The sequence below is a fragment of the Antechinus flavipes genome, chromosome 5 (assembly GCF_016432865.1).
Source record: "Antechinus flavipes isolate AdamAnt ecotype Samford, QLD, Australia chromosome 5, AdamAnt_v2, whole genome shotgun sequence".
Taxonomy (NCBI): domain Eukaryota; kingdom Metazoa; phylum Chordata; class Mammalia; order Dasyuromorphia; family Dasyuridae; genus Antechinus; species Antechinus flavipes.
Window position 1 is genome coordinate 40,121,191 of NC_067402.1, and position 13,221 is coordinate 40,134,411.

Below are 13,221 nucleotides of genomic sequence, written 5' to 3' on the forward strand. Positions count from 1 at the left end.
CCTGGGGCCACGGACACTCGAGCACCCAAACCTGCCAGGGGGAGGGGAGAGAAATGTGAGGAGACAGCAAAGGGTACTAACGATCTGTGCCATCAGGAACACAGAAAAATCCCCATCATGGGACAGGATCCTTTTTATCACACAATGGAAAAAGAGGGTGAGTTGGGGAGAGATTCCATGAAAAGATGGAGACTAAGGAAAGACTAAATGAGTTTAAGGGCCATCAATCAAAAAAAAATGTCTAGAATAAATGAAAAGGCAAGATAAATAACAAAGTGAACAAGGATAAATCATTTGTAGAAAAAGATAACAAAATTATATTTTAAAAAAACTTATGAACAAAACATATTGATGGGAAGGAGGAAAAAAGGGATTGTGTGAGAAAAGAGGGGGAGAATCAAATAACCAGATGAAAGGAAGAAAGACAAAATAAAACGCCATAACAATCTAGGATGGAAAGGAAGGATATGATGAGAAAGAGAGCCAGTGGGGAGAAGATTGCCTAAATGTAGAATAAGTTAAAATAATCAAAGACACAAAGTACTGTGTTTACAGAGGAAAAGAAGAAAAAAATCCTAATTCAGAACACAACAACAACAACAGTATTAGAAACACATGGAGGAAAACATAAACCTAACTCTCATAATGTGAATAGAAAAGAGACAGATTGGAAGAGAAAACAAAATGCTACAGTCTGTTGCTTATAAGAAACACATGAAAAAAGCAAGGCACACACAGAATAGAAATGAGGGGCCAAAATAAAATTTACTACACATCAAGTGAATCCAGAAACAGGAGTTGCAATCACGCTGTCAAACAGAACAAACACAAACATTCACAGAGAAACAAGGCCTTCCAAATCCATTTTTCTTTTTTCTTCCATAGTTTAAATTGGTCATCTAGCTGTAACTGACTAAAATATGTGGTCTGAGATGTGACTCCATATCTATTTCTTGCCAAACTGCCAATGTTTTGGTTGTTTGTTTGTTTGTTTTTTTTTGGGGGGGGGGCACAAATCTTCGTCAAATAACATAACCTTCCTGGATATGCATTTGGTTAGATTTCTGGTATATTTATATTTGACTTTTTTTCCTACTTTTTATCTAGTACAAGATAGTTTTGATAATAACCATTTTTGAAAAACTAAGTTTTTATGTCAGAGTGCAACACCACTTTAACTTGCCTTTCCACCCCTAAGTCTTCCTTCTGATAGTCTTATCTATTTGCTTTTTCAGAGCAATTTATTATAAATTTATCTAATTCTATGACTCAGGGAGAGACTAGCTCCACGTATATGAAGATGGGTATTTTCTGAAGAGAGATGACAATTAAAAAATTAATTTTATTAGTGAATTCATTTGTGGGTGAGAACAGAAATGATACCCCCAAATTCTTGTTTTGAACTGGTGCTATATTAAATGTCAGTTAATTTGGGAAGCACTGCTATTTTTATTCTATTACTCTGATCCATCCATAAACATTCAGTGACTCTCTAAGAAGTTAGATCTTTATTTCAATCTTTATAGTTGGTAAAATATTTTCTTATGATATTTTATTTAAGATAATATGTTAATAGTATATTCGAGGGCCCTATAACTTTCTAAATGACATATTAAAAACCAAAAGGTACTTAGGCTTTAAAGATCATGTTGATTAACTCATAAATTTTCATGTCAAAAAAGAAACTGTCACATAATGTTCTGAGAATAATGGAAATTAAGCAGTCAATAAACACACTCGTTTTGTTCTTTAAAATGTACTTCATGAAAGTCTCCTCTTCCAGTGGCCAGCTCTCCAATAAGATTGTGAACTCCTTGAGGGAAGGAGCTGGATCTGCTTTTTTAACTCTAACCTAAGCACTCATCACAGAGCTTTACACACAGTGAGCACATAATAAATGTTCCTTCATTCATTCAAGTACTAAATTTGGAGCATATGTAAAAAAAATCTGAGAATAACATTTAAAATATGAAAATAAAAAGGTCTTAAAGTCCAAAGTTGAAATTTTCATGAAGGGAAAAGGTTTTCTAACATTTTAACTGATTTCATTTTGGTACCTGCCTATGCTATAATTAAGTCAAGCTGCTGTTTTACTCATTCTTAAATTTTGGTCATTCAGGGGAAGCCATAAGCAAGACTATTTAGAAACAAACCAATGATATCTTCAACTTGTCCTATATATTTCACTGTCAATGAAAGAGTACTGAATTTTTTTTTTTTTAATTAGGGGTTTGGGAGTACTAATTTTTGTTTTAAAAAAAAAAAACTAAAAATAAGAAAAAAAACTTTGAAATCTTAGTTCAAACAAAAATGTGATTTAGCTTCAAATAGTATAATTACAGATATTACAAAAGATTAAATCTGGGATGAAGATGATTAGCAAGCATCTACACAGTATTTTGTTATCTATCATGATTAAATGAAAGAGTATTGGTACTTAAAAGCTACTGCAGTAAAACAATTGTAAGGTACAAAAGTAATAAAATATAATTAGTCTCTTAAAAACAATCTTAAAAATGCCCAAAGGCCAAATATTTTAAATTTAGCTCTAGGGGATGCTTGATAAATAGATTTCAAATGTCTCAGAAGCTGTTTTTCACTATTTTTCCTACTTCTCCAACCTTTAAAAAAAAAGGTGTATTTTTTTTAAACTAATGGACTCTTACCTGAATATCAGTTAAGTGTAGCATAGTCTTCTTATATGAAAGGATATCAAAATCTGTTGCTTTCCATATTACATGATTGAAAAATTCGCCTACTTTTTTCTTTTTGGTAATTACAATGAGATAACTACCTACAAAAGCAAAGATGCATGAGTCATTCAAAAAGCAATTCTGAAGTGGAAAATAAGTCTTATTTTTTTCTTAAAAACAAAAAAAACAAAAAAAGAAAGAAAGAAAAAGGAAATGATTAAAAATAAGAGCCAAACTAAAACATCTTAGGAATTGTATGTTTATGAACATGTGAGAGACAGTGGAGTAGAGTGAACAGGGGCAGAGGTGATCCCTGATAGCTGCCAGCTGTGGGACCCAGATAAGTCACTTCACTTCCAGCTATGACGTGGCCCCAGATGCCACCTGTTCTGCACTGACAATTTCCTGATCAGTACTTCTGTAACATGATGAAATACTGGGCCAAACATCCCTCTCCATAAAAAACAACAACCCCACAACACGAACATTTTTTTCATTTAAATGCCAAATGAAAAGTTACAGAACCTCTCAAAAGAGAGCCCAACACAGTCACCTTAAGCAGGCTCTTACTTGGGGAGGAGAGACAAGGAAACATATCCTTCCTCCATTGTGGCACACAAGAGTACAAATGGCCACTCATTTCATAGTTTGTTGCCCAGCTCACACAGGTTTGTTTGGGAACACGGCTTAAGACATCAAAAGAAACCAGGCAATGACCCAATATCTGTCTACACAGATGATGCAAGAGTTGCAATAACCCACGTGCTCTCATGCTAACCCTTTCCTACAAAGCTTCCAAAATTGTGGGCAAAAAGGTGGACAAGGCTGTTTGTCTGTTGGCTAGAAGAGTTTCCATTTGAGCTAGATCTGAGTTTAGGTGGAATAAAAAGTCTTGGTGGAAGGGATCAATATTCTCCCTTTTAATAGGGAGTATATCTGTAAGGGGTTAAAAAATAAATCCAAGTTACCAAGGCTAACTAGGAAAAGCATATGAGGGGACAATAGCCCCAAGTACAAACATAAAAACTGTACTAACTTACAACATTAGGACAGTCCGAACTGATAAAGCTCCTGCAACCTCTTATCGATTCCTTATTCTCTGTATCCATTCCACCACTAAATTTTTTAAAATAGTTTTTTATTGACAAAACATGCATGAGTAATTTTTCAACATTGACCCTTGCAAAAACTTCTGTTCCAACTTTCCCCCTCCCCTAGATGGCAGGTAGTCCCATACGTGTTAAATATGTTAAAATATGTGTTAAATACAATATATGTATACATATTTATAGTTATCTTGCCACATAAGAAAAATCTCCACCACTAATTTTAAAAAAACTTTTTAATTTCTGAGAAAAAAAAATCTTGGAATTTACTAAGAATTTAAAGTTAATGACCTAAGAATTCCAAAAATCTCAATTCAAATTAAAATCCCAAAGTAAAGGTTTTAAAATGTAGCCTTAAGCCTACAAAATAAAGTGACCACAAATTGCTAATATAGTAAATTATTACTCGAGACTCATAACAAGTGCTATATAATCTATTTGTAATCTACTAGCAACTTCTTAATCCTTTTATTTGCATAATCCAGCTGATTTTTCTTACCTGCTACCAGTCGGATTGTGCCCAAGATACCAAATATTGGTCTTGTAACAGCTGATGGAGGAACATCTTTCTTCCCTAGAAGGAAGAAGAATCAATAAGCATTTATTAGGCTTTCCCTCTGTTAAGAGCTGGGAAGAAAGCTTAATCAAAGCGGAGATAGAAGACACCTCTCTCTACTCCTTTTAGAAGAGTGGGAAGTTCATGATGTGAACCACTGCAAGCATTTTCAGATTGTTTCAATATCTTGATCATTTTCCTCCTCTTTCTCCTTTTCTTTAAAAAAAAAAATTTTTTTTATTATTAAATGGGATGGTTCTCAAGGCTGGGAGATGGTCAGGCAATTACACAGGTGTCCACATGCCACATCCCAAGTGGGGGGAAGGTCATTTTGGAGAAGAAGGGCCTAGCAGCTGGTGAGACTGGGAAAAGCCTCCTGCAGCGGGCACCTGAGCTGCCTCTTACACAAGGCAAGAATTCTGAGAAGTGGAGGAAAGGAAGAAGGGTGCCCAGGTCTGGGGGCTGCCTGCAGGCATAAGGAGCAGCAGGAGGGCAACAGCCTGGGGAGGGAATAATGCACAAGAAAAAGGGCCAGACGGCCCTAAGGGGCTCACTTCTGTTGGGGGGAGAGGAGAGGAGAGGAAGCCACAGTAAAGCCCATGTTTCAGGGAAACTACCAAAGACTGAGGAGTGAGGCTACACAGAATGGCCCGATGGGATGCCATCCAAGGACAGTAGTTAAACATTTGGAATTCAGTTTAGTTTGGCTCCAAATCAGTTTAATTAAATCATCACAAAATTAAAATGGCTCTCATTTTGGCCACTCTGGCCAAGCTTACCATCTCAGTAGAATTGAGAAGCACAAGAAAGCTGCCAGAGAAGAGCTGATTTCACGGCCTACAGGCACGGGCCTACTACCACGGGCCTACTATCACAGGCCCACAAGCACAGCCTACTACCACGGGGCTACGAGCACGGGCCTACTATCACAGGCCCACAAGCACAGCCTACTACCACGGGGCTACAAGCACGGGCCTACTATCACAGGCCCACAAGCACAGCCTACTACCACGGGGCTACGAGCACGGGCCTACTATCACAGGCCCACAAGCACAGCCTACTACCACGGGGCTACGAGCACGGGCCTACTATCACAGGCCCACAAGCACAGCCTACTACCACGGGGCTACAAGCACGGGCCTACTATCACAGGCCCACAAGCACAGCCTACTACCACGGGGCTACGAGCACGGGCCTACTATCACAGGCCCACAAGCACAGCCTACTACCACGGGGCTACGAGCACGGGCCTACTATCACAGGCCCACAAGCACAGCCTACTACCACGGGGCTACGAGCACGGGCCTACTATCACAGGCCCACAAGCACAGCCTACTACCACGGGGCTACGAGCATGGACCTACTATCACAGACCAGTCCTAACAATCCTGCAGGCATCCAGTGGCACCACGGGGCCACGCCAGACTTATGCCTCAGCTCTGCCACAGTCAAAGCGCTGCTCAGCAGCAGCTGGAAAACTGTTGGGAGACCGCTACCTCCCACCAAGCGTGCCAATGAGGCTGGCCCAGGCTCACACTGCCCAGATTCTGGATAGGACCCACGTGGCGGGCACAGGCCCACGCCACAGAGCAGCGCAGGGAAGTCGTGGAGCCAAATCTGCTTTTTCCAGGGACTCTCCACCACTTTTAGCCCTGGGTACACTTTATTTATGAGATGACAAGTATGGTTCTGAAAGGTCTTAGGACTTTCTACCCATGAAGGGAAGCTGCAAATGGGGAGATTTAAGTTTGACAATAAAGGAGAAGTTTCCAGGGAACTAAGCTACCTAAAGGAGGAATGGGATGCCCTGGAAGGCTGGGGGAAGTTCCCTCTTCACTGGAGGTCTCCACTAGACAAAAGCTGGATGACCACCAGCTGGATATTCTAGAGGGTGCTTTTGTTTCAGAGACAGGTTGGACTAGTTGGTCTCTAAAGTCCCTTTCACCTGTGAAATTGTGATAATAAAAAATTGTGGTTCACGACAAATGTTTACAACTGGAGAAATTCTACATTAATATGAAAAGGAATTCAGGAAAAAACTTAAGCGCTAATAACAGTGTTTTATATTAGATATAAAATCACATACATTTGTATCGTGTAGCAATTCCTCAATGTGGAAATAAATTTAATTTCCTCTATTTTTCCCTAGTATTTGCTTAAACACTCTTATCCTAAGGATACTCCACATATCCAAACAGCTTATGGCAATCTAAATAGATTCCATAAATATATCCAAAGGTGTTCAGAGGCCCAAATAGTTTGAAAAGCACCAATTAAATATTCATTCCTGTACATAGATTTAAATCTTTCACCTCTAAGTTTTGTAGTACAAAGCTTAATTTACTAATGGTTTTACAGTTGATATAGAATCCTCTTTTTTTGCAGTCTGCATGGGAATGATCATTTATGTCTAATTCATAATTTTTTAAAAATTGTTAGCAATAATTCTAGTTAATCTATCATTAAAAAATTTAGCATATTTAAAATCCAGAAAGGAAAGCAAGGTCATCTCTTAAATACAAGACTGAAATATGCTCAGAGAAACAAATCTGGTTATACAACATTTTGGTGACATTAATGGTGCATTCTAATGACAACAATACTCATTTTCATTTACTTATTTCATCATCGTCAGTGGTCCCATACAATCACAAAAATGTTTAAACAAATAAAAACACACTAAGATCCTATCAGCTAATTTTTTATAAAAGTCACTGGAGAAATGGTTGTCAATTACAATAATCTTCCTCACATAAGCACTATTTTTAATGATTTTTAAATGAAAAGATATAACCTGAAATCTTTTCAATGGTATTTTTCTTTCAGATACTATACCAAAATTATGTAAGGTACTATTACAAATAAAAGGCTAAATAGAAAAATATATATGGAAAATAGTGATAAGACATCTTCTAAAAGGCATCTATAGCAAATTCACAGCTATTTTGGAATTTTCCTGACTGCAACACTGTAAGTAGCCTTCCCTCCCTATTCTCCATGTACCTGTGAGGGTCACCTCTGTGGAGACACGATCAATGGCAAGCACGTCATCCACTCGATCATCACAAGGCTCGATGTAAAATTTTTCTGGGGTCACATGCCTGAGAAGAAATTAAAAGCCCCATAAGAAAAAGGAACATTTTAAGTCCTTTCCTCCCCATTTCAGCAATTAAGAACTTCTTTATTCATGGTTACATTTTCCCAAGGTCCCCACAAAGCAAGATTTACAATCTGATAAAGCTTTCTTTCACTCACTTAGTCAGAAAGTACTCCAATTCTAATCATCTCCTGGAAAGGTAATGATTTACTTCAAACCCAAAGCCCTTTATGTACAACTCAATTCAGTACCAGAACCATTAGGGGAAAAGTTTTAACAAAACATTTCCTTAAAAGATTAGTTTTTTTTTGTTTTAAATAGCTTTTTATTTACATGATATATGCATGGGTAATTTTTCAGCACTGACAATTGCAAAACCTTCTGTTCCAACTTTTCCCTCCTTCCTCCCACCCCTGACCCCAGATGGCAGGCAGAGCCATACATGTTAAATATGTTAAAAAATAAGTTAAATACAATATATATGTAAATGTCCAAATAGTTATTTTGCTGTATAAAAAGAGTCAGACTTTGAAATATTGTACAATTAGACTGTGAAGGAAATCCAAAGTGCAGGCAGACAAAAATAGAGGGATTGGGAATTCTACATAGTGGTTCATAGTCATCTCCCAGAGTTCTTTCACTGGGTGTAGTTGGTTCAATTTTACTGCTCCATTTGGTTCATCTCATTGCTGAAGATGGCCAGGTCCGACAGAATCAATCATTGTATAGTCTTGTTATCGTGTACAATGATCTCCTGGTCCTGCTCATTTCACTCAGCATCAGTTCATGTAGGTCTCTCCAGGGCTTTCTGAAGTCATAGATTACTGTTATTTTTAAAGCATCATGAAATTAGCTTAACGCAGGATCTATTTTCATGATTGTTTTCAGCCCTGACTCCCCATTCCCCCATTTGGGGTTTTCTTGGTAAAGCTGCTGCAGCGGTTTGTTTGTCTTCTCCTTCTCCTGAGCATCTGACAAAGGAGGAAACTGAGGCAGACAGGGTCACCCAGCTAAGGGTCTGAGAGCATATCCTGAGTCTGGGCCAGGCCCTGCTAGCCCTGCACCATCTCGCTGCTGGCTACACGACCCTGGGCAAGTCACTTAGCTCTGTCTGCCTCTGTTTCCTCTTCTATAAAAATGAACTGGAGAAGGAAGTGGAGAACGCCCTCAGTTCCGAGACAAGAAAACCCCACCAGGGTCATGGAGAGCCGGACGAAGCACCCCATGCAGTGGAAACGTGATGCTGTCCCTGTGCTGGATGCATACTCCCCGGCCAGAGAGCACCAAGGGGCCAGAGCCCGTGTGAGGACACAGAACAGACAGCCTCCATTGAAACAGAAATGAAGACCCCTGGCTGAGAAAACCTCAAATGGACTTGTCCGTGCTACGCTGGGTTTTATCTGTTTGTTACACTCTGGCCCGAGTCCTGCAGCACCCGGAGCTCTGCTAGCCCCTGCGGGCGGTGAGCCTGCAGCCTCTGACTCAGAGGTGAGGATAGCAGAGTCACCCTTATACCTGCAGTGCAAAGGGCAAAGGGCAACAACCAGAAAGCCCCTCGAAAAGAGCTTGCTGTGGCTCCATGAGATGAGGAAAGCCTTCAGGGGAGACTCGGACTGGGCTTGAGGAGAAGGCTTACAATTGGACAGGAGGTGATGGAGGCAACTTGGGAACAGGGCCACTCTGCACAGCGTGAAAGCCTGCCTGCCTAGCCGGGAGCCCACCCTGCCTGGGCCTTCTAAGCCTCAGTTCTTCCAGTTGTAAAATGAGGAGCCGGGTCTCCATGAAGTCTGAGGCTCTTTCCAGCTTTAGCAATATACGACTTTATGGTTTTTGTTCTGGTGGTTTCAAGGTTTCTGAGTAACGGGTAGGGGAGCAAGGCTGGGAAAGCAGGAAAGGAGGCAGCAGAGAGAGGTACCATAAAACTACCTGATAAGAAGTTTCCCGTGGCTGCAGGAAGCCCAGAGAGGAGTCCACCGCACTATCTATGCTGCTAACTACATCTCCACATCACACATAGCACGCAGGGTTCCATGATTTTGCTGGAATGGGACCTCCCTCCAGCAATAGGTATTTAAAAATCCACACCTGGGGAGTTTAGTCCAAAAACTGCTTGAAGCTCTTTAATTCATTTGCAGAATATATTCTGTGCAAGCATAAACTGCAATGAGTCAGCCAATCAAACCAGGCATTACACACAGCACTCTCTAAGGCACAGTGTGCCAACAATGCAAATACCCCTGCCTCGAAAAGCTCACAAAGAACAAGAGAAAACTGGGGAAGGAAGTAATGTCTCCAGACCTAGTACGGTTCCCACTGTTTTCGATTTAAAGGTTATGAGTCTTCCCCTTCTCCCCACCACAAACATCAAAAACCTTAAAAATTCCAAAATACTCTGAAACGGCACCAGACATAGCAAACATCTTGCTACATTGCTCCAGAAAAAGCTGGGTGAGAGCTGTAATTTGTGCTTTGTTGCATTGCACTGGACAGTTTGTACAGTGCAGGAGTTTCTTCAAGTGGCCCCAATTTGTTGTGTGAATCAATGCTTTGTTTTATACCAAAAGAAAACAAAAACACACGAATGCTTATGTACCTACAATTCCGAGAACACACATAGCTAGCTTAGTACCTTGCATATAACATAGGTGCTTCACAAAATGTTTGTTCTTAGACTGAATAAAACACAATCATTAAAACAAGCAAAAAACTGTAGGCAAACAAAGTTGCTTGAATGGTCAAATCCCTCTCCTCAGGAGCTCTTAAATGCACCAGGCCTCCATTGCGGCCTGACTTACATTTTTTCTATTTTTTCATTTTTTTTGGTTTTGCTTGACTGATTCTTGATGTCTCAACGAATCATTCATTTCCATTTGTTCAGTTCTAATGGCCTGACTTTCCATTTTAAATTCTGGACAGACTGCAACAGGATTGGGTCGGTTCTGTGATTCTGGACACTCATTCTGTCCCTTGCATTCACCTAAGATATTCCCGGGTCTGAAATGTCATCCTCCCCAGGTGTGCCTTTAAGAATCCTTATCTTTCTTCTCATGTGATACAATTGCTACCTCCCAAGCTAAGTTTTCCCCAGGCCCTATCCACTTTCAAATTGCCTCAAACTTATTTTTCCATGCATGTCGTATCCTTTTAGTAGAATACAAACATTTTACTGAGAGGAATTATTTCTTTTTTTTTTCCTTTGTATCTCTAGCACCTATATAACAAGGCTCAGTATATAGGAGGTTTTAGTAAGTGTATGATAAACAGGAAAACAAAAACAAGTTACACATTATTTTGTACCAAAAAAAAAAAATCCTGCTGGTTAGAGTCAACAAGAATTAACAATTAATAAGGGGTAACATTTATGTAGTGTTTATTCTATGCCAATAACTGTACTAAGCGCTTTATATATATTAGTTCATTTGATTCTCAAAACAACCCTGCCAGCCAGGGACTGTTATTATTCCCATTTCGCAGATAGGGGAAATGAGAGGTTAAGTGACTTGCCCAGAATCATACAAGTAGGAAGCAACTCAAGACAAATTTGAACTCAGTTCTTCCTGACTGCGGATCTAGCATTCTACCCATTGGAGACCTGACTGCTTAACTGTAATAGTCTAACGGGAAAATGACTTACGCAAAGCCAGGTAACCAAGGTCTCTCACTCTATAATGAACTACTTGTCTGAGTCTGAGGCCCAAATGATTAATTAATCTCTGACCCCCCACCTTGAATATCTACAAAAACAGCAATTAAAAAGTCCTATAACTTCACAGAGTTCTTGTAGGGATGAGAAAACAGATGTAAAATTGTTTTTACAAAGCATGAAGAACAGTTAAGCAAGTATGATCTCTTTTATTGTTATTAATAAAATGATGTCCTTTATTTCAACCATTAGAAATGTCACCAATGTATGTGAAAAGACTCTACTAAAGCCTTAAAAAGAAGTTATTTAATTCAAAAGAGATCATGATCTTGGAATTCTAATCATCACTTTAAAAATGCAATTAGATATTTCAAAAATTTTTGCCACTTACACATTCTCAAAACAGTTCTGAGTAACCTTTCAAAGCCTCAGACAATTCAAAAGACTTCTCAGTCAAGAGCATTCCCACACTGAAAATTCTATTTTACATAAAAGAACTCTCCAAATTCTTCAAAACAAAATTTTAACATCATTTTCCTTCATAAAACACCCAAGAGCTTAATAAAAACTCGGTCAACATTCAATTCCACAACTTTTCATCATTAAGTCCATTCTACATGTTACTAAATGATATCCATAAACAATCAACCAAGCATTGTTTTTGCCAGGCTCAGCATTTGGGATATAATCTCTACTTGGAGGAGCTTACACTAATGGGAGACAAGTCAGTATACAAATATATACAGCATCAACATAAAAAGAATAAATATAAATATTCACGAGCTAAATACAAGGTTAGCTCTGGAAAGCTGGAAGGCTTAAAGGAAGTTAAGCTGTCTTAAAGGAAGAATGGAATGAGGTATCCCATTGAAGAGAGGAGGGCACAACACACATGTGGGACAGCCAGTGCGAGGTGAGGACCATTGGCTAGATCACAGCAGATGGGAAGGAGTGCCATGTGTCAGCCTGGAAAGGCTGACCCCCGAATGGGAAAGGGTGTTAAAAGCTAAACTGGAGGTCCTAAAAGAGATTCCTCATCACTCAGGAGTAAATGGATAAATACTGTCTCCTGCCTGGACTATGGGTATCCAGAGCTCACCCAGTGACCATTACCTGTATCTGAGAAGGACACTGCAATGGGCAAGAAGCTGGGTCCAGAAAAGAGTAGGAGAACAGGGCTAGGGAACACCGCAACTTTATCCCTACAATAGGGCCCATCTTTGAATACCCATATTCTACCAATGACGTCTTATGGCTAGGAGTCAAGGGACAGACACTGTAACCTCTGAAGAATGTGAGTTGAGGATCAAGCCCAAGGACAAAGAAGTTCCTGATGGGGATGGGCAGAGCAGAAATACTACAAAGGAAATATTCAAAAAAATAAAAGGCCAGAAAAAAAGGAGGGCCAGATACAAAGTAAGAACAAGGGACTAGACAGAACACACAGAAATGCTTACTGTGTTTTGGACATGGTTAACCGTGTTTACCCATTTCTTCCCACTTTTACAAGAAGATGTCCTGGTACAAGTTTTGGTAGCCTAGAGCAGCATGGACAACTATCTGATCACTGAAGGAAATGCCCAAATCAATAGTGTTATAATTCCATTGAATCTCTGAGTTATGTCCAAGATCCCACGCTAAGTGCCAAGGCCACAAAGGAAAAAATGAAAAACAGTCCATGTCTGCCCTCAAAGAGTTGGAGTTCTGCATATCTGAGATAAATGAACAATATATATTCTGATCAAAAAACATGGTTAATAATGATTAATAGACTTTCTTCATGAATGATTGCAGCTTACTGTGAGTACAGAATACCTTAATGCTAAGACAATATTAATATATTGGGTATGTAGGAAGTCTCAAATGTGGAATTATACACACATATATATTTTTTTAAATCACCGTATTTATCCTGAACAACCTACAAGTTTAGATAACTAAGCTTTAAGTAGAACCAAAGATTTGAAGTATTAAAATTCGGTTCAGGGGCAGCTGGGTGGTGAAGTACATAGAGCACCATCCTTAGAGACATCTGGCATTTTCTAGCTGTATGATCCTGATTGCCTCACCAAAACAAAACAAGAACTCTTGCCCCAAAAATTCCATTGAAACATTGCTCACATACA

General features: G+C 39.3%; 1 protein-coding gene across 1 annotated transcript in view; it reads right to left on the minus strand.

Moving 5' to 3' along the window:
* Positions 1–13,221, minus strand: part of SACM1L (SAC1 like phosphatidylinositide phosphatase) — a 52,746-nt gene that overhangs the window by 25,956 nt on the left and 13,569 nt on the right. Inside the window, exons 2-4 of the mRNA XM_051963222.1 lie at positions 7,359–7,456; positions 4,299–4,373; positions 2,667–2,794 (exon numbers count right to left, since the gene is read on the minus strand). Of these exons, the coding sequence (XP_051819182.1) occupies positions 2,667–2,794; positions 4,299–4,373; positions 7,359–7,456 (301 nt within the window). The remainder of the gene's footprint in view (positions 1–2,666; positions 2,795–4,298; positions 4,374–7,358; positions 7,457–13,221) is intronic.